At 43.5% G+C, this 22,296-nt stretch overlaps 1 protein-coding gene across 1 annotated transcript; it reads right to left on the bottom strand.

The window, feature by feature from the left end:
* Window positions 1-8,158: 8,158 nt before the first annotated feature.
* Window positions 8,159-15,485, bottom strand: ZP4 (zona pellucida glycoprotein 4). Its single transcript, XM_086381685.1, has 12 exons — window positions 15,232-15,485; window positions 14,833-14,954; window positions 14,652-14,754; window positions 13,438-13,584; window positions 12,491-12,678; window positions 11,907-12,004; window positions 10,749-10,879; window positions 10,373-10,562; window positions 10,151-10,298; window positions 9,771-9,846; window positions 8,508-8,624; window positions 8,159-8,306 (listed from the first exon to the last, which is right to left on the bottom strand). The coding sequence occupies exons 1-12, from the start codon at window positions 15,410-15,412 to the stop codon at window positions 8,203-8,205; spliced, it is 1,605 nt and encodes a 534-aa protein (XP_086237811.1). The 5' UTR covers window positions 15,413-15,485; the 3' UTR covers window positions 8,159-8,202.
* Window positions 15,486-22,296: the final 6,811 nt, after the last annotated feature.

Here is a 22,296-nt window from a genome sequence, read left to right as displayed (position 1 = left end):
GAAATAATTTAGTCCTTATTTCAGAAGTGAGACAGTTGAATCTGTAGAGATTAAATGTCTGGCAAACAGTCATGCCATATCCTGTTCTAAATATTCTGGGTGAAGATGGAAGTAGCAGAAGGCTGATATTCTCTATTAAAAATCACAGGATTCCACCTGAATAGCTACTGTGATATCGAACTTCTGGTTTCCTATTGCTTCTCCTGTTCCCAGGACACATCCATAGGTTTCCTGTTTGCTAAAATACGGTCCTCTACTGTCAATCCCTAGTATGAAAGGGAGCTTATTTCACTGAATATTAAGAACATGAATGTTGAGGTCTTTTAATGGACCAGAACCTGGTGGTCCAGAGTTGATAATAAGAAAGTAAAAGAGACAGAGAAAGAGGCTGATATTCTTTGGTTTAAGCAGAAAACCAATAAAGCTCTTGACACAGAGCTTGCGTCGCTCACGAAGGCACCGGGCACCCTCCTGAGGGGGTCAAGAAGGCACAGTGTGCCTTCTTGAGGGGGTCTTAGAAGCCCAGGCAGGAGAGTCAGCACAACGGGTTTCTATGCTCCAGAGAAATAGCCGGAGAGAGAGAGAGAGAGAGAAAGAAAGAAAGAAAGACACAGGCACCCAAGATCTGATGGAACAAGGGTGTTTTATTCAACATAGTGTGGGTATATATACTGTCTTCTTTTCAGTTCAGTTCAGTCACTCAGTTGTGTCCGACTCTTTGCAACCCCATGAGTCACAGCATGCCAGGCCTCCCTGTCCATCACCAACTCCCGGAGTTAACCCAGACTCACGTCCATCGAGTCAGTGATGCCATCCAGCCATCTCATCCTCTGGCGTCCCCTTCTCCTCCTTCCCCCAATCTCTCCCAGCATCAGAGTCTTTGCCAAAGAGTCAACTCTTTGCATGAGGTGGCCAAAGTACTGGAGTTTCAGCTTTAGCATCATTCCTTCCAAAGAAATCCCAGGGCTGATATCCTTCAGAATGGACTGGTTGGATCTCCTTGCAGTCCAAGGGACTCTCAAGAGTCTTCTCCAACACCACAGTTCAAAAGCATCAATTCTTCAGTGCTCAGCCTTCTTCACAGTCCAACTCTCACATCCATACATGACCACAGGAAAAACCATAGCCTTAACTAGACGAACCTTTGTTGGCAAAGTAATGTCTCTGCTTTTGAACATGCTATCTAGGTTGGTCATAACTTTCCTTCCAAGGAATAAGCGTCTTTTAATTTCATGGCTGCAGTCACCATCTGCAGTGATTTTGGAGCCCAAAAAAATAAAGTCTGACACTGTATATACTGTCTTACAAGGTAGCTATTTTCAGCAAAGATAAAGATCAAAAGTCCAGACTTACAAATTATCAAGGAAACATAAGGCAATCCATATCAAAAAGAGAGGGTTGTAAATAATCACTTTTACCGTATGGTTCATAAAAAGGAAGAGGGTCATAAATAGGTACTTATCACTGTATGGAAAAACTAATGAAGGAAATTCATGCATTCCTCAGCCCCGGGAGCAGTTTGCCACCCCTCTTAATTCCTGAATATTCAGGAATTAATAAGGAACAGAGGATTCACGATAGATCCAAAACAGCACACAGGAAGCCTCCTGTTAAATGCTTCCTGACACATGAACATAAAATCATGTTTCAATTTATGGGACTGTCAGTTTACATTCCAATCCCAAAGAAAGGCAATGCCAAAAAATGCTCAAACTACCACACAATTGCACTCATCCACATGCTAGTAAAGTAATGCTCAAAATTTTCCAAGCCAGGCTTCAGCAGTATGTGAACCATGAACTTCCTGATGTTCAAGCTGGTTTTAGAAAAGGCAGAGGAATCAGAGATCAAATTGCCAACATTTGCTGGATCATGGAAAAAGCAAGAGAGTTCCAGAAAAGCATCTATTTCTGCTTTATTGACTATTCCAAAGCCTTTGACTGTGTGCATCACAATAAAGTGTGGAAAATTCTGAAAGAGATGGGAATACCAGACCACCTGACCTGCCTCTTGAGAAATCTGTATGCAGGTCAGGAAGCAACAGTTAGAACTGGACATGGAACCACAGACCGGTTCCAAATAGGAAAAGGAGTACATCAAGGCTGTATATTGTCACCCTCCTTATTTAACTTCTATGCAGAGTACATCATGAGAAACGCTGGACTGGAAGAAACACAAGCTGGAATCAAGATTGCCGGGAGAAATGTCAATAACCTCAGATATGCAGATGACACCACCCTTCTGGCAGAAAGTGAAGAGGAACTAAAAAGCCTCTTGATGAAAGTGAAAGTGGAGAGTGACAAAGTTGGCTTAAAGCTCAACATTCAGAAAATGAAGATCATGGCATCCGGTCTCATCACTTCATGGTAAATAGATGGGGAAACAGTGGAAACAGTGTCAGACTTTATTTTTCTGGGCTCAAAAATCACTACAGATAGTGACTGCAGCCATGAAATTAAAAGACGCTTACTCCTTGGAAGGAAAGTTATGACCAACCCAGATAGCATATTCAAAAGCAGAGACATTACTTTGCCAACAAAGGTTCGTCTAGTCAAGGCTCTGGTTTTTCCTGTGGTCATGTATGGATGTGAGAGTTGGACTGTGAAGAAGGCTGAGCGCCAAAGAATTGATGCTTTTGAACTGTGGTGTTGGAGAAGACTCTTGAGAGTCCCTTGGACTGCAAGGAGATCCAACCAGTCCATTCTGAAGGAGATCAGCCCTGGGATTTCTTTGGAAGGAATGATGCTAAAGCTGAAACTCCAGTACTTTGGCCACCTCATGCGAAGAGTTGACTCATTGGAAAAGACTCTGATGCTGGGAGGGATTGGGGGCAAGAGGAGAAGGGAATGCCAGAGGATGAGATGGCTGGATGGCATCACTGACTTGATGGACATGAGTCTGGGTGAACTCCGGGAGTTGGTGATGGACAGGGAGGCCTGGCGTGCTGCGATTCATGGGGTTGCAAAGAGTTGGACACGACTGAGCGACTGATCTGATCTGATCTGATGTCAAGATATTGTTTTCAGCCTGCTGCCAGCTGCTTTGGGTTTTCTTAGACTCACCCTAAGAAAACTGTCCCCCTGTAAAATGAAGGAAACTTCCTAATTCTTTAGTCTCTAAATGGTTGATGACCAGTAGATCTTCATCTGTACAACTGAAGGTATTAATTTTGTCGCTCAGCTGTGCAATTTTTGTGAATTCTAGTATATCTCATTGGCTTAAAAGCTCCCTTGCTTGTTGGCCATTTAGACACAAGCAGCAACCCCCCACCTCCTCAGCTTGCAAACACTGAAGAGGAGGAAACAGTCTTAACAAAATATGCAGTTAAACTTGCAGTGTCAAAAACTTGAGTGATGACAGAGAGGAAGTGAGACACGTCTGGGCCCCCATAGGTTGAAGTAGGTAAAAGCTAAGGAGGAGCCAATACCTGACTCTACCAAATTTTCCCTCCCAACAAGAAGTTGGGAGTGAATCTTAAGCCTATCCTTAAGGGATTTAGAACTATTAGAACTCTTTAGAAACCTAGTAAGAATGTAAAGACATTAGAAATACTTTGGAAAATGGTTTGGCAGTTGCTTATAAAGTTAATACACTTTGAACACTTCTGCTCCTTGGTATTCAAGAGATGACATGACATCTAAGAAGTTGAAAGACTTTGTCTTGCTGCTGCTGCTGCTAAGTCGCTTCAGTTGTGTCCAACTCTGTGCGATCCCATGGATGGCAGCCCACCAGGCTCCCCCGTCCCTGGGATTCTCCAGGTAAGAACACTGGAGTGGGTTGCCATTTCCTTCTCCAATGCATGAAAGTGAAAAGTGAAAGTGAAGTCGCTCAGTAGTGTCCAACTCTTCGCGACCCCATGGACTGCAGCCTACCAGGCTCCTCCGTCCATGGGATTTTCCAGGCAAGAGTTCTGGAGTGGGGTGCCATTGCCTTCTCCAGACTTTGTCTTAGTTATCTTAAAATCCCAAACTGTGATGGCATAACAACAGTAATCTTTCATCAGCTGTGGTGGAGCAGGTATTCAGAAATGGTTCAGCTGGGTGGTTCTGGTGTAGTCTTTCCTAAGGTTTTGATTAGATGGGGACTACCACTGGAGGTTCACTGACATGGCTGTTAGCCAGGGAGCCACAGACCCGCTCCACAGGGCAGCTTCAGCATCCTTACTGTGGCTAGCTTGTCCAGAGGAAGTGATCCAAGGCAGAAGCTGTGACATCTCTTATAACCCAGTGCCAGCAGTACCATAATGTTTACCATGGTAATTGTCACACAAGGCCATTCTGATTCCAAGCAGGAAATGGTACAAAGTTGTTGTACAAAAGAAGAAGTTTGGCTACCAATGTTCATCAGTTAGTTCAGTTGCTCAGTCGTGTCCAACTCTTTGTAAACTCATGGGCTGCAGCACACCAGACCTCCCTGTCCATCACCACTCCCGGAGTTTATTCAAGCACAGGCCCATCCAGTCAGTGATACCATACAACCATCTCATCCTCTGTTGTCTCCTTCTCCTTCTGCCTTCAATCTTTCCCAGCATCAGATTCTTTTCAAATGAGTCAGCTCTTCACATCAGGTGGCCAAAGTACTGGAGTTTCAGCCTCAGCATCAGTCCTTCCAATGAACACCTAGGACTGGTCTCCTTTAGGATGGACTGGTTGGATCTCTTTGTAGTCCAAAGGACTCTCAAGAGTCTTCTGCAACACCACTGTTCAAAAACATCAGTTCTTTGGCCTCAGCTTTCTTCACAGTCCAACTCTCACATCCATACATGACCCCTGGAAAAACCATAGCCTTGACTAGATGGACCTTTGTTGGGAAAGTAATATCTCTGCTTTTAAATATGCTGTCTACGTTGATCATAACTTTTCTTCCAAGGAGCAAGTGTCTTTTAATTTTATGGCTCCATTCACCCTCTGCAGTGATTTTGGAGCCCCCAAAAAATAAAGTCCGACACTGTTTCCACTGTTTCTCCATCTATTTGCCATGAAGTGATGGGACCAGATGCCATGATCTTAGTGTTCTGAATGTTGGGCTTTAAGAAAACTTTTTCACTTTCCTCTTTCACTTTCATCAGGAGGCTCTTTAGTTCTTCACTTTCTGCCATAAGGGTGGTGTCATCTGTATAGGTGAGGTTATTGATATTTCTCCCAGCAATCTTGATTCCAGCTTGTGCTTCTTCCAGCCCAGCGTTTCTCATGATGTACTCTGCATAGAAGTTAAATAAGGAGGGTGACAATATACAGCCTTGATGTACTCCTTTTCCTATTTGGAACCGGTCTGTTGTTCCATGTCCAGTTCTAACTGTTGCTTCCTGACCTGCATACAGATTTCTCAAGAGGCAGGTGAGGTGGTCTGGTATTCCCATCTCTTTCAGAATTTTCCACAGTTTATTGTGATCCACACAGTCAAAGGCTTTGGCATAGTCAATAAAGCAGAAAGAGATGTTTTTCTGGAACTCTCTTGCTTTTTCCATGATCCAGCAGATGTTGGCAATTTGATCTCTGGTTCCTCTGCTTTTTCTAAAACCAGCTTGAACATCTGGAATTTCACGGTTCATGTATTGCTGAAGCCTGTCTTGGAGAATTTTGAGCATTATTTTAGTAGCATGTGAGATGGGTGCAATTGTGCAGTAGTTTGAAGATTCTTTGGCATTGCCTTTCTTTGGGATTGGAATGAAAACTGACCTTTTTCAGTCCTGTGGCCACTGCTGAGTTTTCCAAATTTGCTGGCATATTGAGTGCAGCACTTTCACAGCATCATCTTTTAGGATTTGAAATAGCCCAATTGGAATTCCATTACCTCCCCTAGCTTTGTTCGTGGTGATGCTTCCTAAGGCCCACTTGACCTCACATTCCAGGATTTCTCGCTCTAGGTGAGAGATCACTCCATTGTGATTATCTGGGTCATGAAGATCTTTTTGTACAGTTCTGTGTATTCTTGCCACCTCTTCTGATGAAATGTGTCCACTGGAGAAGTGAATGGCAAACCACTTCAGTATTCTTGCCTTGAGAACCCCATGAACAGTATGAAAAGGCAAAAACATAGGACACTGAAAGATGAATTCCCCAATGTTCATAGCAGCTTTGTTACCAACCACCCCAGGCTAGAAACAGCTCCAGTGCTCATCAACAACATACTTCAAAAAGACCTGGAAGTTGCTCCAAGAAGATAAGTGGTGGCATCTTATTTAATGGAGGCATACTTTCAGAGCCTTCCTCTGGGAAGAGAGGAGATCCACAGACTTTGGCCAGCAGTGTTAGTTACAGCAGGGATCCCCAACCTCTAGGATCTAATACCTGGTGATGTGAGTTGGAACTGATGTAACAGAAATAAAGTGCACAATAAACAATAAACATAATGCCCTTGAATCATCTCAAAATAATCCCCTGATGCCAGTCTGTGGAAAAATTCTTTCGTTGAAATGGTCTCTGGTACCAAAAACGTTAAAGATACAGAACCTGTGTGGGCTCCAAAATCACTGCAGATGGTGACTGTAGCCATGAAATTAAAAGATGCTTGCTCCTTGGAAGCAAAATTATGACCAACCTAGACAGCATATTAAAAAGCAGAGACATTACTTTGCCAACAAAGGTCCATCTAGTCAAAGCTATGGTTTTTCCAGTAGTCATGTATGGATGTGATAGTTGGACTATAAGGAAAGCTGAGCATCAATGAATTGATGCTTTTGAACTGTGGTGTTGGAGAAGACTCTTGAGAGTCCCTTGGACTGCAGGGAGATCAAACCAGTCAATTCTAAAGAAAATCAACCCTGAATATTCACTGGAAGGATTGATGCTGAAGCTGAAGCTCCAGTACTCTGCCTACCGTATGAGAAAAACTGACTCATGGAGAAGACCCTGATGCTGGGAAAGATTGCAGGAAGGAGGAGAAGGGGATGGCAGAAGATGAGATGGTTGGATGCTATCACTGACTTGATGGGCATGAGTTTGAGCAACATCTGGGAGTTGGTAATGGAGAGGGAAGCCTGGCATGCTGCAGTCCATGGGGTCACAAAGAATCAGATACAACTGAGCTACTGAACTAAATACAGAGTGAAGTAAAAAAAGAGAAACATTGTATTTTTTATACAGAATCTGGAAAAATGGTACTGATGAATCTGTTTGCAGGGCAGCAATATAGACACAACAGAAACTTGGGAACACAATGGGGTAAGGAGAGGGTGGGACAAAATGAGTAGCATTGGAACATACATGGCGTATGTAAAATAGATAGCCAGAGGGAATTTGCTGTACGACACAGGGAGCTCAAACCGGTGCTCTGTGACAACCTAGAGAGGTGGGATGGGGTGGGGGTTGGAAGGGAGGGGACATATGTATACCTACGGCTGACTTATGTTGATGTATGGCAGAAACCAACACAACATTATAAAGTAATTATCCTCCAATTAAAAATAAAGGTTGGGGACTGCTGAGTTGTAGGAGTCCTTTGGGTAGGATGTCTACATAGAGAAGTCACAATAATTCATTTCCCCCCTTTTTCTATTCGTCTTAAGAACTGAACTGGGAAATTACTTGTTGGTTCTAGCTCAAACCAAAGCCTCTTCTGAGCAAGTTACTTCCAATTGATCAATCCATGATCTGATGCTGCTTTTTAGGCATTGTCCTAGACATTAGTTTTTGAAGTGTGATGCTTGACTAGAAAGCTAAGTATCACCTGAGGAATGTTTACAAATGCAAGTTCATAAGCCCCAGCCCAGACCCACTTAATGATTAATGTTAGGCCACTGCAGTTCAGGGAGATTTTAAGGCACAACAGATAAGACAAATAGTCTTTAAACTTCTTTGAATATGTCAAAGTCCGGGAGTGGGGATAGTAATCTGTTTATACCAACTCTCCTTTGACCACGATGCACACTGAAGTCAGAATACTGATGGTCTAGGAGACTCATGACTAGTCTAAACTAGTTCTTCCTCAGTTTGGTTTTCTGGAAGAGTTCTGTCTTACACCCTCATAAGCTTGTAAATATGTCTGCTAAGCCTGAGATTTTTGTAGGTTCTGCTTGAGTTGTTAACCAACTAGGAAATTCTACTGAAATGTTCTATTCAGAAGATGGAAGGGCTGAAGAGATTACAAGTTGGAAGGAGGGGAGGCCAACAGCAGATGAGCTAAAGAGATTACTTGTCAAATGAGGAGCTGAGGAGACTAGTAGTGCAATCTGGTTTTATTAACACATTTGGGCTGAGCAACTCATCTCCATTTCCTAATGGCCAGGTAGGACATGAACAAGGCTCCAACGATTAAGATTCCAGATAGGCCAGCCACCCACAAAGCTTGAGAGTCTACAGGAGACCCTGCAGGATGGAAACGTAGGTTAGTATGCTGAAGCCAAGTGATGTTACATCCTAATAAAGACTGCTAGTCTTGAGCTATAGGGGGAGAAAACTAGGTAATTCCTTTTGAGGTTCATATTGACCAAACCAGTAAGGAATTAAGTAGGGATGTACAAATAGCTTTGGTTTGACCAGTGGTTCAGATATTCTCCTTCCACTCACTTGAATATTTGTGGAGCTTTTCTGAAGAGTCTTGAATGGCTTGGAGTAGAATCAAGGGACCCTTGCTAGAAATGCTAGCCGTGTTGTTCTGAAAATGGATGTCAGAGCTTCTTCTTCCTGTTGGAGAGATGAGTTAAGGATTTGTTAGTTTTGTACTTATGAGTGGTTGTGGAGTACTAAAACAGGACTAGGTCCCTTGTCACAGAGAAAAACTTAGTTCTGTTCCATTAAGAAAAACCTTAATGCATTAGACACAAAGTCTCAGACTTGCTCATTTGTATTAATGCTAGCAGTTTCAGAGAAATTATGATTTTAGACTATCCCCAAATCATCCTTCCTAAGTACAGGTACTTGAATAGTAATGTCTTAATACTGAGACCCTATGATATAAAAGGTACCTGGTAACGGTAACAGCAAAGCTCTGTTTGAATCCTATTTCTATTGCTAATTGTAGGGTCTCTGTACTTCTCAAATTTTAGATATCTAAGTATATATATATAATATTGCAGTTAGATGTTGAGTATTTAGTTTACTAAATGATAGTTCTGAAAAGTAGTATACAAGTTTTTTTTTCCTACCAGAACAGGCTTAAACCTTAGGGGGTCATGCTGTGCTGTGCTTAGTTGCTCAGTCATGTCCAGCTCTTTGTGACCCCCACGGACTGTAGTCCACCAGGCTCCTGTGTCCATGGTGATTCTCCAGGCTAGAATACTGGAGTGGTTTGCCAAGACCTCCTCCAGGGGATCTTCCCAACCCAGGGATTATTAAGAGTCATGACTCCCAATTAATTCAGGAGCCAAGTGTTGTGGGATCAGATGGAATATGACTGTATGAGCACTGGGCCTGACCAATTAACACATACTAAGTCTGCAATCCCATGCCATCTATAAGTCTTGAGGCCATGTTGCCAGACCTGCCAACATTTATATCTGATAAATAAAAGCCTACATTTATATCTGATACCACAGAAGTGTTTTATTAGATTGTAGGCTGTGAACTCACTTGACTCCCTGCTAAAAATTTATATGGAGAAAAACTAAGGCTGAAAATTATAAATATAAGCTATTAATCCTGAAATATTTAGGCCTGGAATTCCAGGACACTAGTTGTATTTCTGTTCTATTACATCATGAAAGTACTTAAAGAAGACTCGTTAATTAGATGAATCTTCAGTTTGATTCATGTGCCACAGACTAAAGGTTAGCACTGGACTCCAAATACCACTTCAATCTGGCTTCTGGCATAGATAGGTTGGATACTTACGTCTGGCAGGACAGAGTGTCACACAGGATGGTGTCCTGGCAGGCTGGCAGACAGATGCACTGCAGTGCAGATACACCTGGGAACCGAAAGAATTGGGATCATGGGTCTAGCACATCCTAAGTCTTCAAACCTGCTTTATCTCCCCCAGGAAGAAGTCAGAATTATCATAAAATTGATAAACCAAACTGACATCACAGAAGCACTAAGATACCAGACTCTAGTTGACCCATGTCACACATGCCACAGGCATCCTTTGATTGCTCTGAGGCAATACCAAAAGCCAATGTTACAGGGCAACCTTAGATGAAAAGTGGTACCGTGTGGAAACATTTGAGTTGGGTTTAGAGCCCAGCTGAAGAGCACAGGGGGCAGCATCGTACCGGTCCCTTGAGGGCCCGCTTTGCCACTGAGTCCACAAAGCTGAAGGTGGAAATGCTGAAGCGCTGGTAGTGAGAAGGAAACAGCAGGTCTGAGGCTTCCCAGACAGGGATCAGTTTTGTCTGATAGTTGTCTCCTGTGTAGGGGCACCTAAGCAAGGATATCCAGCAGTCAAGATGGGCTTCTTGGAGGGATGGTAACACAGGTGAAAGAAAGACACGCACCCATTCACGAGCAAGGGCCACTGGGGCTGGAGCAGGGCATCTGCACCAGGTGTCGCCCAACACTGGTCCAGGCGCAGCTCGAGACTGGGGTCTGTTCTCTGATGGATGGAGACTTCCACGTAGATGGGATCCCGAAGTAACTTCACCACTGGGTAGTCACTAGCCGTGTAGTAGGAGCGATAGCGTTTATCTGCAACAGGCCAAAACAAGCTGAAGCAGTAAAGAGCTTGGAACCTCTAGGTGGCTTGGGATAAACCATCACCCACATAAATGCCTTTGAAAGGAATAATATCTTGTTACCAAGTTAGGGTCTTCCGGCCCAGAAGATGACTTTAGTCAGACTAGAGGCCAGATAGTCTACCCAAGAGGGTCTTACCTTTGGCAATCTTAAGTTCCAGAGTGAGGTTTCCAGGCTGGGTCTCAGGAAGGGGTGGTGGGAGAGTAAGAACCTGGACATTAACTGGGAGAGCACTGCTACTTGCAGAGTAGCTACAACTGACTTGGAGCCTGCAGAGAAATAAAGATTTTAGCTATTATCTTCAGTGGGTAGACCATGTCACCTCTTTAAGGTTTGAGGAATAATTTTTAAGTATCAGGTGCTAGAACAAGTTTATAAACAGGTGGGGTTTGGTTCTGGCCTTGTGAAAGCTATCATTGGGGAGACCAATAGGTAAACAAGATCCATGTAGGGAGTTTGATATAGCACTGAGCCACCAGGGAAGCACAGACTGTTATATATTGAATCGATAAACAAAGTCCTACTGTATAAGACAGGAGTCTATTCAGTATTCTGCATAAACCATAATGGAAACATGAATATGTGTAACTGAAGTCACTTTGTACAGCAGAAATTAACACATTATAAGTCAACTATACTTCAATAGATTTTAAAAGATATGGTTCTATGATAACAGGTGTGTTCTCTGGAGGCAGTAGTCAGGGAAGATGGTGCAGGTAATTTGATAAGGGAAAATGAAAAGCAGTAACTGAGAGGTAGAGGAGAGAAGGGTAAAGTATGGAAGCAAGAAGTCTGGGGTCCATTGAATACTCTATGGAAGCACAATCTGAGGTTAGGGAACAGTTAGGGAAGGATTGAGAACATTGGGAAAGTTTTGGCTGAAGTAGCAGCAGCAGTTTCATGTAGGACCCTGCAAGTTATGTTCATAATGAAGTTTAAGCTCTGGAAGACAAATAGAAAACTTTAAGTATACTAGCTAAGGTTTTTAAAAAGATTCATTTTACTACAGCTTAGATATTGGAGGTAGAAGGAAGAGACTAGAGAAACAAAGACCCAGTGAAACAAAATTGAAGTCAGGTCGAGTCTGAGGCTTAGATCAAGTCGGTGGTAATAATGCAGGGCTACTAGATCAAATAATGGTCTGTGAGATTGGATAGTCAAGGCAATAGAGATTCTGCCATCACGAGGAAGATGGTTGTTTATGGTCATTTATGAATGTTTTCTCTAGATCTCCTGTTTATGGAAGGAAATTCAGGCATTCTGGTCAAGCAAGGTCAGGTTAACTAAGACCTTTACCTGAAGGTACTGTCTCGGGTAATAGAACCACGGCTCCAAGTTCTCACATCCCGAGTTGCAACCAGCTCATTTTCATATACCGCCTGCTTTCCAGTGATCTGCAAGGGCAGGTAAAGAATTCCTGTCACTCTTGCAAGCCAGATGCTGCTTCATTCAATTTTGCTTTCATCCAGCACTCAGAAAGGATGCCCATTGACTAGTAGGGAAATTATTACTTCACCTTACTTTCAGGGCAAAGGAACAGGAAGGGGCTTTGAGTAATGAAGCCAGAAATACCACTTATCTCAGCTGATTTCCCTGGTCCTTTCCCAGGGCTGTGTGGTGGGGGGAACCTGTTATTTGTTCTTCTACACCTTGGTAATGGGGGCTAGCCCCTCACTAGTGGGCAGGTGGGATGACTTAGCCAAGTACCCAGCAGAGGTTTCTGCTTTCTCAGTAATGAAGGCCCCTCTGTCCTAGAGACCATCCTACATGACAAGCAGTAAGTCAGGTATATTCTTCACAGCTAAGCCAGTCCAGTTCTCCCCCAATCACTAGGGCATTCCTGACCAACTTAAACAGAGTCCAGGGTCAGCTCTTCTCACCTGTTTTGTAGTACCACAGGTAGTAAATGGAAACCGGAACAGAACAAAAGTGTGTGTTGCCATCACAGGTTTACATTCGCTGTCATTCCTGAAGGCCAAGTGTACAGAATTCAAGAGCAGTGGGGGCGAGGTCACATTCCGGGACACAGCAATAGAGAAATGGCCATCTTGGGTACAGTGTGAGGTCACTGAAACACCAGAGCAACTATGCTGAAGGCAGGTCACCTCAAGTGATTGATCCAGCCAGACAAGAGTCTAAAAATTATAGTTTCATTATTTTAAATTCCCCACCCTCCTCTTCTCCCGCTAGAAAAGCTGGCATTCCAGGTAATGACCTTGAAGCAGGTTCAGCCATCCAGAGTTTAACTGGGGCTTTGGATGGGCACTTGGGTTTGAATCTTGCCTCCACTACTTACTGTGTATTTAACCTCCTTGTATCAGCTTCACCTGTAGAATGAAGATAGCCATACCTGCTGTTTCACTCATCAGCTAGGATTAAGAGCTTAGAATTATGTAGCATCTTGTTTCATGAAGGTCATTTTTACGTGAGAAAGACTTGGAACATGATTTGGGACAGTGTTCGTTTGAAATAAGGCTCATCTTCTGAAATAAAGTTCTTTATACACAATCAGCCACCAGATTGTCTATTTCTTGAAACTGGTTAAGTTTCTATCAATTAACATCCTGCACATAGACTTAGCTTCCTGAGTTCATTGAATGTTATTTGCTTTCTGTTGGGTTCTAGAAGAATATGCAATGGAAGACTATAGAAAGCTGGGTCACTGAAGGTCAAGTGTTCTAAGGAGGTACTAACTTATACATTAACCTTTGGTCATCTTTCAGTATTTGCCTTCTGGATGGGGGGTGAAGGAGATAACCTTCCTTTGGGTTTAGTTAATGGTAATTACAGGCACTCTTCAGCTAATTTCTAAAGTATAGCGACTCACCTGTGTTTCCGTAGTAACAGGAAATGACCTCTTCAGAGTTGTAGCAGCAGCCTAGCTGTTTGCAGTCTCCTTGAGTGATGGGTGAAGGAGCACATGGCAGTCTGTCCCACACTGGGACAGAGTCACAAAGGCCAGCATTTGGGACATCTAGGATAGATATTGAAGAGTAACTTGACCTAGGAAACAAAGTCTAGTCTTTAAGAGATCTTTTCATTAAGAAACATTACGTTCCCATAGATATCCATGTGATTGGAAGAGATATTTACATACTAGAAATTAAGTCTGGATTATAAAGTTCACTGCTTGGTTACCTTATAAGAGTGCCCTGAAATGAGTACTCTTTGGAAGAGGAAATACGAACAAGATTGGTAGAAGCAGTGAGACTTTATTAAAGAATTCTTCCTTCTGTTCTTTAAAAAGTACTTAGTGTACTCTAAATTACCATCATTTTGAAATGCAGTTCAGTAAGCAGGGAGTGGGGCCTATGATTATGTATTTTATCAGTAGTACTCCATTGGGCGATCACATAACAATGCAGATGTGAAGAATTGTAGGTTCAACTCTTGGGACCTCTCTGGGAGGCCAGTTAAGATTGTGTGCTTCCACTGCAAGGGTTTTGGGTTTGGTCTCTGGTTGGGACCTAAGGTCCCACATGCTGCACAGTATGGTTAAAAGTTTAAAAACAGAAATTTGACTCTTTATGACTGAGCTAGGGCCCTTGGGGGGCAAGGCAAGATTCACTGGAGTTGAGCTGGCATTGTACCTGCCTGTTAATCACCCAGTTAAATACCAAGTTAAGCAGTCGAGTAGCCCCAGCTGAAGGGACTGAGCCCTATTCTCAACAGAGTCTGCTTCTTGAAGGCGTTTGCTGAGTGTCCTTCCAGACCCTTCAAGAAGAAGATCTCTGGTCCTGGGATAACTCTTGGTTGAATCTCAGCTCTGCCACCTACCAGTGAGGACTGCTTGGAAAGCTCCCTGCTGGGGCTAGCAATGGCACTAGGTTGGGGTTACAGGTAACATGTGAAGTACCCTTCAAAGTTCCTGAGCCCCAAGTAATCGCTCAGGTGGTGTTTATCCTAGGGTCGCCTGTAAAGGGCTGGAACAAAGTTCTCGATGGGTGCCTGGTATCACTGTACAGAATGGGTAGAAGATACCCAAGGACACATTTCAGGCAGCTCCACACCACCCAGAACCCAGAAGTATCCAGCCCTTACCTGGGAGATTCACAGGACACTTGAACAGCTTTGTCTCTATAAATGCTCCAGATCCACTCACACCTGCTCTTTCAATTCCAACAGTCATGATGTAGTAGGAGTCCTGGAGAGACAGGCCCATGAAGTCAGCCTGGATGGTGGCAGAGGCATCTCAGCCTTCCTAAGGACAGGTCATACTTACCCACTCAGTGACATAGCAGCCACTGTAGGAGGCTTCCCCCACCAGGGAGCTGCCAGGGCCCTCACTGACCCAGGTGCCACAGTCAGAGTCATTCTGCAGGTTGTGTGGCAGCCCATGGTTATCTAGGAGTGCGGATGGGGAAGAAAACACATATGGTCAGTCATCCCTGTCACCAGTGCTGGGAAGGGACAGCCAGCTTTGCCTTAGACTCAAGAGCAGCTGCCAAGAAAGGAGAAACAAGAGCAAAATCAGGTTTAGAGGTGAAGTTATACTTCAGATTACTTCTATAGAGAAGCAGCGGAGTTTAGCAAAGGTAGGGAGGCATTCGAACAGAAAACAGAGGCCAATTTTACACAGGAGAGGAGACATGCCATTGCCTAGCTCAGCCTTCAAACTTACCCCATGCTACTAGTCCAGGAGGAGTCTCCGTCTCCTGACTGAGAGGGTTTATGGTGAATTGAAAGCTCCTTAGCCCACAGCGCAGTTCGTCAGGATACTCAGGTACCTTGGACTGATGCCGGCTATTCAGACCAAGAGACAATAGAAAACAGAGCCAGACAAGTTGCAGCAGCAGCCACATGGTGCTGCTAGGAGTCTTACTAACTACTCTTCTGGTCCTACACTTCCTTTCCCAAGAGCCTGTGCTCCCCAAGCCCTTAAATACAGAGAGAAAGCTGGTTTCAGGTGCATGTCTGTGTAGTATGCAGGTGGGATTCCTTTGGAAAGGGTGATTCCTCCAGCATCACTCACTTTAGGCCACAGTCTTCAGCTGCACCACTTTAATATTGAAATCAGACAGTCTTCAGAGCCCAGGAACAATGTGGTGCTTTTTAGCTAAAATAGGTTTCCTCACAGATACTTAGTGTAGCCCTTATCTTACTAGCTTAATGACCTTCCTTTAGAATCTGCATATTTGGGTATAGCTCTGACACTTCTCAGTTGTATGAACTGGTGAGTCACCACCTCTCAGAAACTCAGTCTTCTCATCTGTAAATTGGGAATATCTCCCAGCAGGCGAGGGCATCACAGGTGTTGCAGTGATAAAGGATTCACCTACCAATGCAGGAGACATAGGAAATGCAGGTTAGATCCTTGGGCCGGGAAGATCCCCTGGAATAGGATATAGCAATCCACTCCAGTGTTTTGGCCTGGAAAACTCCACAGACAAAAGAGCCTTGCGGGCTACAGTCCATGGGGTCATAAAAAACCAGACACAACTGACTGAGCACTCACACACTTGGCAGGAATGTTCGTCTGATTGTATTCAGCCTAATATTTATCATGTGAACAATTTCCCCAAGTTGACTAAGAATCTTAATCAAAGCATTGAGAACTTATAACCAGGTATCTCTAATTCTTTTCAACTCATTGGAAAAGACCCTGATACTAGGAAAGATTGAAGGCAGGAGAAGGGGATGACAGAAGATGAGATGGTTGGATGGCATCACCAACTCAATCGACATGAGTTTGAGCAAATTCTGGGAGATGGTGAAGGACAAGGAAGCCTGGTGTGCTGCAGTCCATGGGTTACAAAGAGCTGGACACAACTGAGCAGCTTAACAACAACAGCAAAAAAAGAGAACAAATAAGCACGTGTCTTCCCAGTGAAACTGCATGACTCACTTAACCACAGGGTGACAAACAACACTGAGGGAATGCTGGCCTCTGCCCTCAGGGATGGGACCTGACTTTCCAACATCTGGATTGGGTTTGGCCACTAGTCCATCACATCCCATTTACTTGCTCACAGGACTTATCACATTGGATTTTAATGGTCTCTTATTGACTCAGTGTCCCTATTAGAAGCACTTGAGGGCAGGGACTATGTTTCATTTTTCACTGCATCCTGAAAGCATTAGACAGTGTGTACTCAGTGTTCCCTGAGGAAAGAATGGATCAATGAACACGCTTTCATTAGTAGCCATGTCCTAAGACTAACTCCCTTGAAAATGTGGTTTCCCAACCTCACTGGTATAGATTCATTTCGTGACAGTCTCAAACTCATAAAAATCTTTAGGTGTTCTTTCTTTAAGTCATTATACATGGGATTCTAAGTATAAGAATAAAAAGGAATACAACAAACTAGTGAATAAAACAAAAAAGAAGCAGACTCACAGATATAGAGAACAAGCTAGTGGTTACCAGTGGGGAGAGGAAGGAGACGACAATATACGGGTGGGGGGAAAAGGGTTATTATGAAAATATACAAAATCATTGGTATGAAACTTTTGAAAATTGTAAATCGTCTACCCTGATGATGAACAGTGAATCCTCAGATACACCAGCAGGGCTGAGATGAGGTGATTTCACACTTACTTCTGGGCTAAATCCTCTGAGGACATCTTTATTCAATGACATGATTCGGTTTCCCGAGAGAAAATGCACTGATAGTGTGTAATCCACTTTGAGAAGTCCCTATCATTTCAAAAGTAACTCTCTGCCCTTGGGATCTGGAAGGGCAAATGCTGTTCTTAGTCTTTTCTTTTGCTAGAATCATCCAATCATTTGAAAATAATTTCAGTAGGACTACAGGTAGAATGGTCTTCCTGGGTGGCACTAGTGGTGAAGAAGCTGTCTGCCAATGCAGGAGATGTAAGAGACTTGGGTTCAATCCCTGGGGTGGGAAGATCCCTGGAGGGGTGCATGGCAACCCACTCCAATATTCTTTTTTTTTTTTTTTTAATTTTTAAACTTTACATAATTGTATTAGTTTTGCCAAATATCAAAATGAATCTTACCTGGAGAATCCCATGGGCAGAGGAGCCTGGCAGGCTACAGTCCAGAGGGTCGCACAGAGTCGAACATAACTGAAGTGACTTAGCACTCACATATAAGTGGAATATAAATCACCATAAATTGCAGACTATGGAAAACCCCGTCATCACTTTGCATGTTCTAGGTACACTCATCTAGATCCACTTTGTGTCACCTACCAGAGGATTGGATTATACCCCTGGCTATCCAGGGTCTTTAGCTTGTAGACAGCAGTTCATGGGATTTCTCAGTCTCCATAAACATGTGAGCAAATTCCTCATAATAAATATATATCTCTATCCCCTACTTGTTCTGTTTCTCTGGAGAACCCTAACACAAACACTGCTCATTTCTCATTGACTGGTCTTGCCCCTGAGAGTTCCCAAGAGATGGGAGGACAAGAACAGCCTGTGATACCAAGCAGGGCCCTGTGGGACTCCTGGGCACAAAGCCTTCCTGTGTCCCCCATTTTATGATTACAGGAAACAGCCTTTGTTCAGCTTTCATGACCTTCCCTGAGTCCCTGTGGGCAGATTCAAACAGTTGTTAATTAGGGAAAGGAAAAGATGTGAAACCAGGGAGAAACAAATGATCAAGAGAAATAGTGCAGCCTTGGGACAAGGTCCTAGTTCCTTATCAATGGATACACATAACAATATTTTTGAATGTTTCACAGATATTGAAAATGCCTCCAGGTGGGAGAAGTTAACGATTAATGATGGTATGCTACTTATAAGCATGAAGACCACCCTAGACCAATTGGAACCTGAAGATTGATGATGCTGACTCCTACTTATCTCACCACCAACTAAACAGAACAATGTCCACAAGCTGATAACCCTCTTCAAACCATTACTATAAAACTTCTCACTATCCTCTTCAAGTGGAGACACAGGACACAGTTTTGCAAGGCAGGAGCCCACTGTGTCCCCCATTCCCCAGTAAAGTAATAAAGCTACTCATTTCTACTTCTCCAAAGCACTGTCTCCACATTTTACTTGGCTCTGGTGAGCAGAGGCCGGGTTTTTAGGCAGCACCTGCACCACTGTGGAAAAGCAACCTCCGATTTCCAAAAATCTCGGTCAGAATGATACCATGCAGGGACCTCTGGGGTTCCTGGGCACATAGACTTTCTGTGTCCCCCATTTCTTTGAGTTTAGGAAACAGCCTTCATTCAGCCTCCATGACCTTCTCTGAGTTTCAATGGGCAGATTCAAGCAGTTGTTAATTAGGGGAGGGAGGAGATGTGAGACTAAGAGAAACAGTCAAGTGTAGGCTTCAGACAAGGTCCTGTTTCCCATCAAGGGATACACACAATATCTTTGAGTTATTTTGCAGATACTGAAGCCCCCTTCAGGTGGGGAAGTTAATAACTAAGGATGGTAGGCTGCCCACAAGCAGGTAGACCAGACCAGTTGGATCTGAAGGTTGATGACGCTGACTCTCACTTACCTCACCATCAACCCGTCGGAAGAACGTCCATGAGCTGATCACATCTTCTTTGAACAATTACTATACAACCTCTCAATATTGTCCCCAAGTGGGGACACATGGTTTTGAGGGCAAGAGCCTGGTATATCCCTCTCCCTTTGCCCAGCAAAACAACAAAGCTATCCTTTTCTAGTTCACCTAAAACTCTGTCTCTGAGAATTGACCCAGCACCAGTGTATAGAGAACTGAGCTTTCGGCATCAAGTCTGGGCTTATCTTTTTTGAGTTACATATGAATGTTTCAATTTAAACTAAAGAACAAGCTGTGCCAAGTTAACTAATATGTTCCTGATCGAAAATGGGCACACATAATGATTTCTTTTCAGATTGGCTTCAGACAGCGTTTTCCTTGCTGTGACTGGAGTGTGCCCTCCTGGCTGGAAGGTGAGGTATCATATAAACAAAGCCCCAGGAAGCCCTTGCCAAGTGTGGAAAAGCAATAATCAAAATTACCCCTCAAATATGGAGGACCAATTAGACCATGTGTGTGCCAGTCAGTAGGGGGCACCTAGCTGTTCTCTATGTGTGGTGGAAATTAGGACACTTTGCTTCTCAGCAAGCAGGAATACATTTTGAGCCTGAGTCAGTTGTGAGTGACGAGTCTCAACCCCAGGTCTTCTTCTGACTCCCTCCCTCCCTTCCTGGTCAGGAAACCCTCTGCCCTGGCTGCCCAGCCCCAACTCTGCTCTGATTTTGTCTTGCCTGTCCCGCTCTACCCCTTCCTCTGTCACTAAGACCATTGCCAGTAGGGGAAATTATCCTTCCTTTTCTCACAGGTAGGAGGGTGCCCCTGAACAGCCTTTTGGACTTTGAGAAGAATGGCAATGTACTGGCTACCTCTCTCTCAAAGTCAAAGAGTAGTTAAGAAAGTCATCAAGTAATTAAGAAAGAGATAGCAGAGTAAGTTGTTAAAGAAAAAGAGAACAAAAATTAAGGACTTCAGGGTGGGAATATCAGGTAAAGTTGGTGTGAGTTTTCTGGCCTCAATTCAGTTCAGTTCACAGTATCTATTATAATACCTGTCCCCCTCCTTAATTATGCTCAACTGGACACCAGCCATATTTGATGAGGGTGCACACTAATCCCATTTTAACTTGATTACCTCCATAAATACCCGATTTCCAAATAATGTCACATTTTTGTATGATAGCAGATAGGTTAGGGGGTCCCCAGAGAAAGAGACCTGGAAATGGCCTTCTTGACATAAGAAAAGTCATTTTGGCCTAAGCCATTTTGTGATCTAAGACGGGCACGATGCTTACCCTTGAACACATCTCAGTAATCAATGATCTTAAGGGAACAAAGGAATGCAGGAACAGAGAAAAGGCAAACAAGAGGGCAGTGACTGAAGCAGAGGCCTAACTCATCCTCAAGGGATGTATGTAACAATCTGATACTTGTCTTTGACTTCTGCAGGAACCAAGACCCCCCACACCAGTGCAGGACTAATGGTGATGTCGACTCTCCTGATTTCAATCAACTAAAGATTGGACTCTGTCAACCTCTGTCTCAGTTTCATGCTAAGTTCTCCTCTGCTCAAGCCCCTTCCTGGAGAAGGAAATAGCAATCCACTCCAGTATTCTTGCCAGAAAAGTCCCATGGACAGAGGAGCCTGGTGGGATACAGTCCGTGGGGTTGCAAAGAGTTGGATATGACTGAGCATGCACACAAGCCCTTTAGGGAAATGCATGTGAAAACTTAGTTTAAAACTTCTCCAGTTTTGCTGTTCAGGAGACACTGTTTTGGGAAAGATCCCTGGAGTCCTTACTTGCTTCAAGTAGAAATAAGTCCTTCCTTCTCCCAATCTTTGGCTTGGTTGTGTCTTTTGGGTCAACATTCACTAAGAGGTAAATCCAGTCACGTTTTCTGGGCTAGGATTTCAATGTATATTTAAGCACAATTCAGTTCAAAACACCTTGCAAACCATTGTACAACTGTATCAGTCAAACTAGTCTTTGCTTGGGCCCCCCCCCACCCTTTTTTTAATGACATGAGAACTTGATGTATACAGAGAATACTTCTGTTTCTTTTTCTTTTTTTCCTTTGAATACTTTCATTTTTTATTTTTATAATATTTCTTTCCTTGTTAAAAGCTCTTTTAAACATTCCCAACTTCAGCTAACTAAAGGGATTTTTAAGTTCCATTCTGTTTAGATCAGAATGCATAAAAGGTCAGTAATGCATACAATGGCTGAGTTGACTGGTACCAATCAATGGCTGTTTCAGTTCAGAGAGGAGGGTAGACCAGTGAGCTAGGACTGCTGCAGGGTAGACAGTCTAGGAGGAAATGCTCATATTGGCCATTGCCTTATGCTGGATAACTACTCTAGTATGACCGCTCTCAGCTAACTGGAGTTGACTGGGTAATTAATTTACGAAGTTTATTGTGTCTGATAATACCTTATATACTTATAGGTCTTATATTTTACTTCAACATGGCTGTCATCAGGATATAGCCTTGCTTTTCTAGCCATGTGCCTTACATACATGGTTTCCTCTCCATGAGCTACTTAAAGCTTCATTTCTGTGTGACCAGTTCTGTCACAACTGAGTAAACGTTCTCCAAAGCCTTGCCCTTGGACCAGCAGCGTCAGTGGCGCCTGGAGACTTATGAGGGCTGCAGGTTTGGGGCCTCACTCCAGATCCAGTGATTAGAAACTCTGGGCGGGGCCCAGTAGTCTGTGGTTAAGTCTTCCAGGTAATTCTGACACACATGCAGGCTTGAGAACCACTGCCGTAGGGTAGAACACCCAAGTCACCTTCTCCATGAAACTTTTTCTGATCGCCCAGCTGGAGGGAATTCCTACCTAGTTTGAAAAACCAGCATTCGTTATCTGTATTCCTCCTGGGACAGTAACAATTCGGGACTCTCCCTTTCTGGATTGTAATGTCTTTGAAGCACATGTCTTACTCATCTTTATGTTCTCCACATTACTTACCGTATTTTTGAGATGAGTGAACTCTGGTCCACTGGTCCAGTGATTTGCATCCATGAAGGGTCCCCAGTCTACAGTATCTAATGCCTGATGATCTGAGGTGGAACGGATGTAATAAGAATAGAAGTAAAGTCCACAATAAATGTAATGTGTTCAAACCATTTTTAAATCATCCAAATCCCCACTCCCCAACCTGATCTGTAGAAAAACTGTCTTCCATAAAACTAGTCCCTGGTGCCAATAAGGTTGGGGATTGCTGTTTAGAGGAAGCTGGTTTTGCAAGG

This window comes from Bos grunniens, chromosome 28 (assembly GCF_055505025.1).
Source record: "Bos grunniens cultivar Pamir isolate PY7600 chromosome 28, Bosgru_T2T1.0, whole genome shotgun sequence".
Classification (NCBI taxonomy): Eukaryota; Metazoa; Chordata; class Mammalia; order Artiodactyla; family Bovidae; genus Bos; species Bos grunniens.
Note: the sequence above shows the minus strand (reverse complement) of the source record. Positions and strands in the feature narration are given on the sequence as shown.

Excerpts from the sequence above, each read along its gene's own strand:
- ZP4 (XM_086381685.1), bottom strand. The coding sequence starts at position 15,412 with ATGTGGCTGCTGCTGCAACTTGTCTGGCTCTGTTTTCTATTGTCTCTT. Across the intron at positions 10,880-11,906 it reads ACCCGAGACAGTACCTTCAG|GCTCCAAGTCAGTTGTAGCT; the intron begins GTAAAGGTCTTA and ends ATTTCTCTGCAG. Across the intron at positions 8,625-9,770 it reads GACACTCTGTCCTGCCAGAC|GAAGAAGAAGCTCTGACATC; the intron begins GTAAGTATCCAA and ends TCTCTCCAACAG.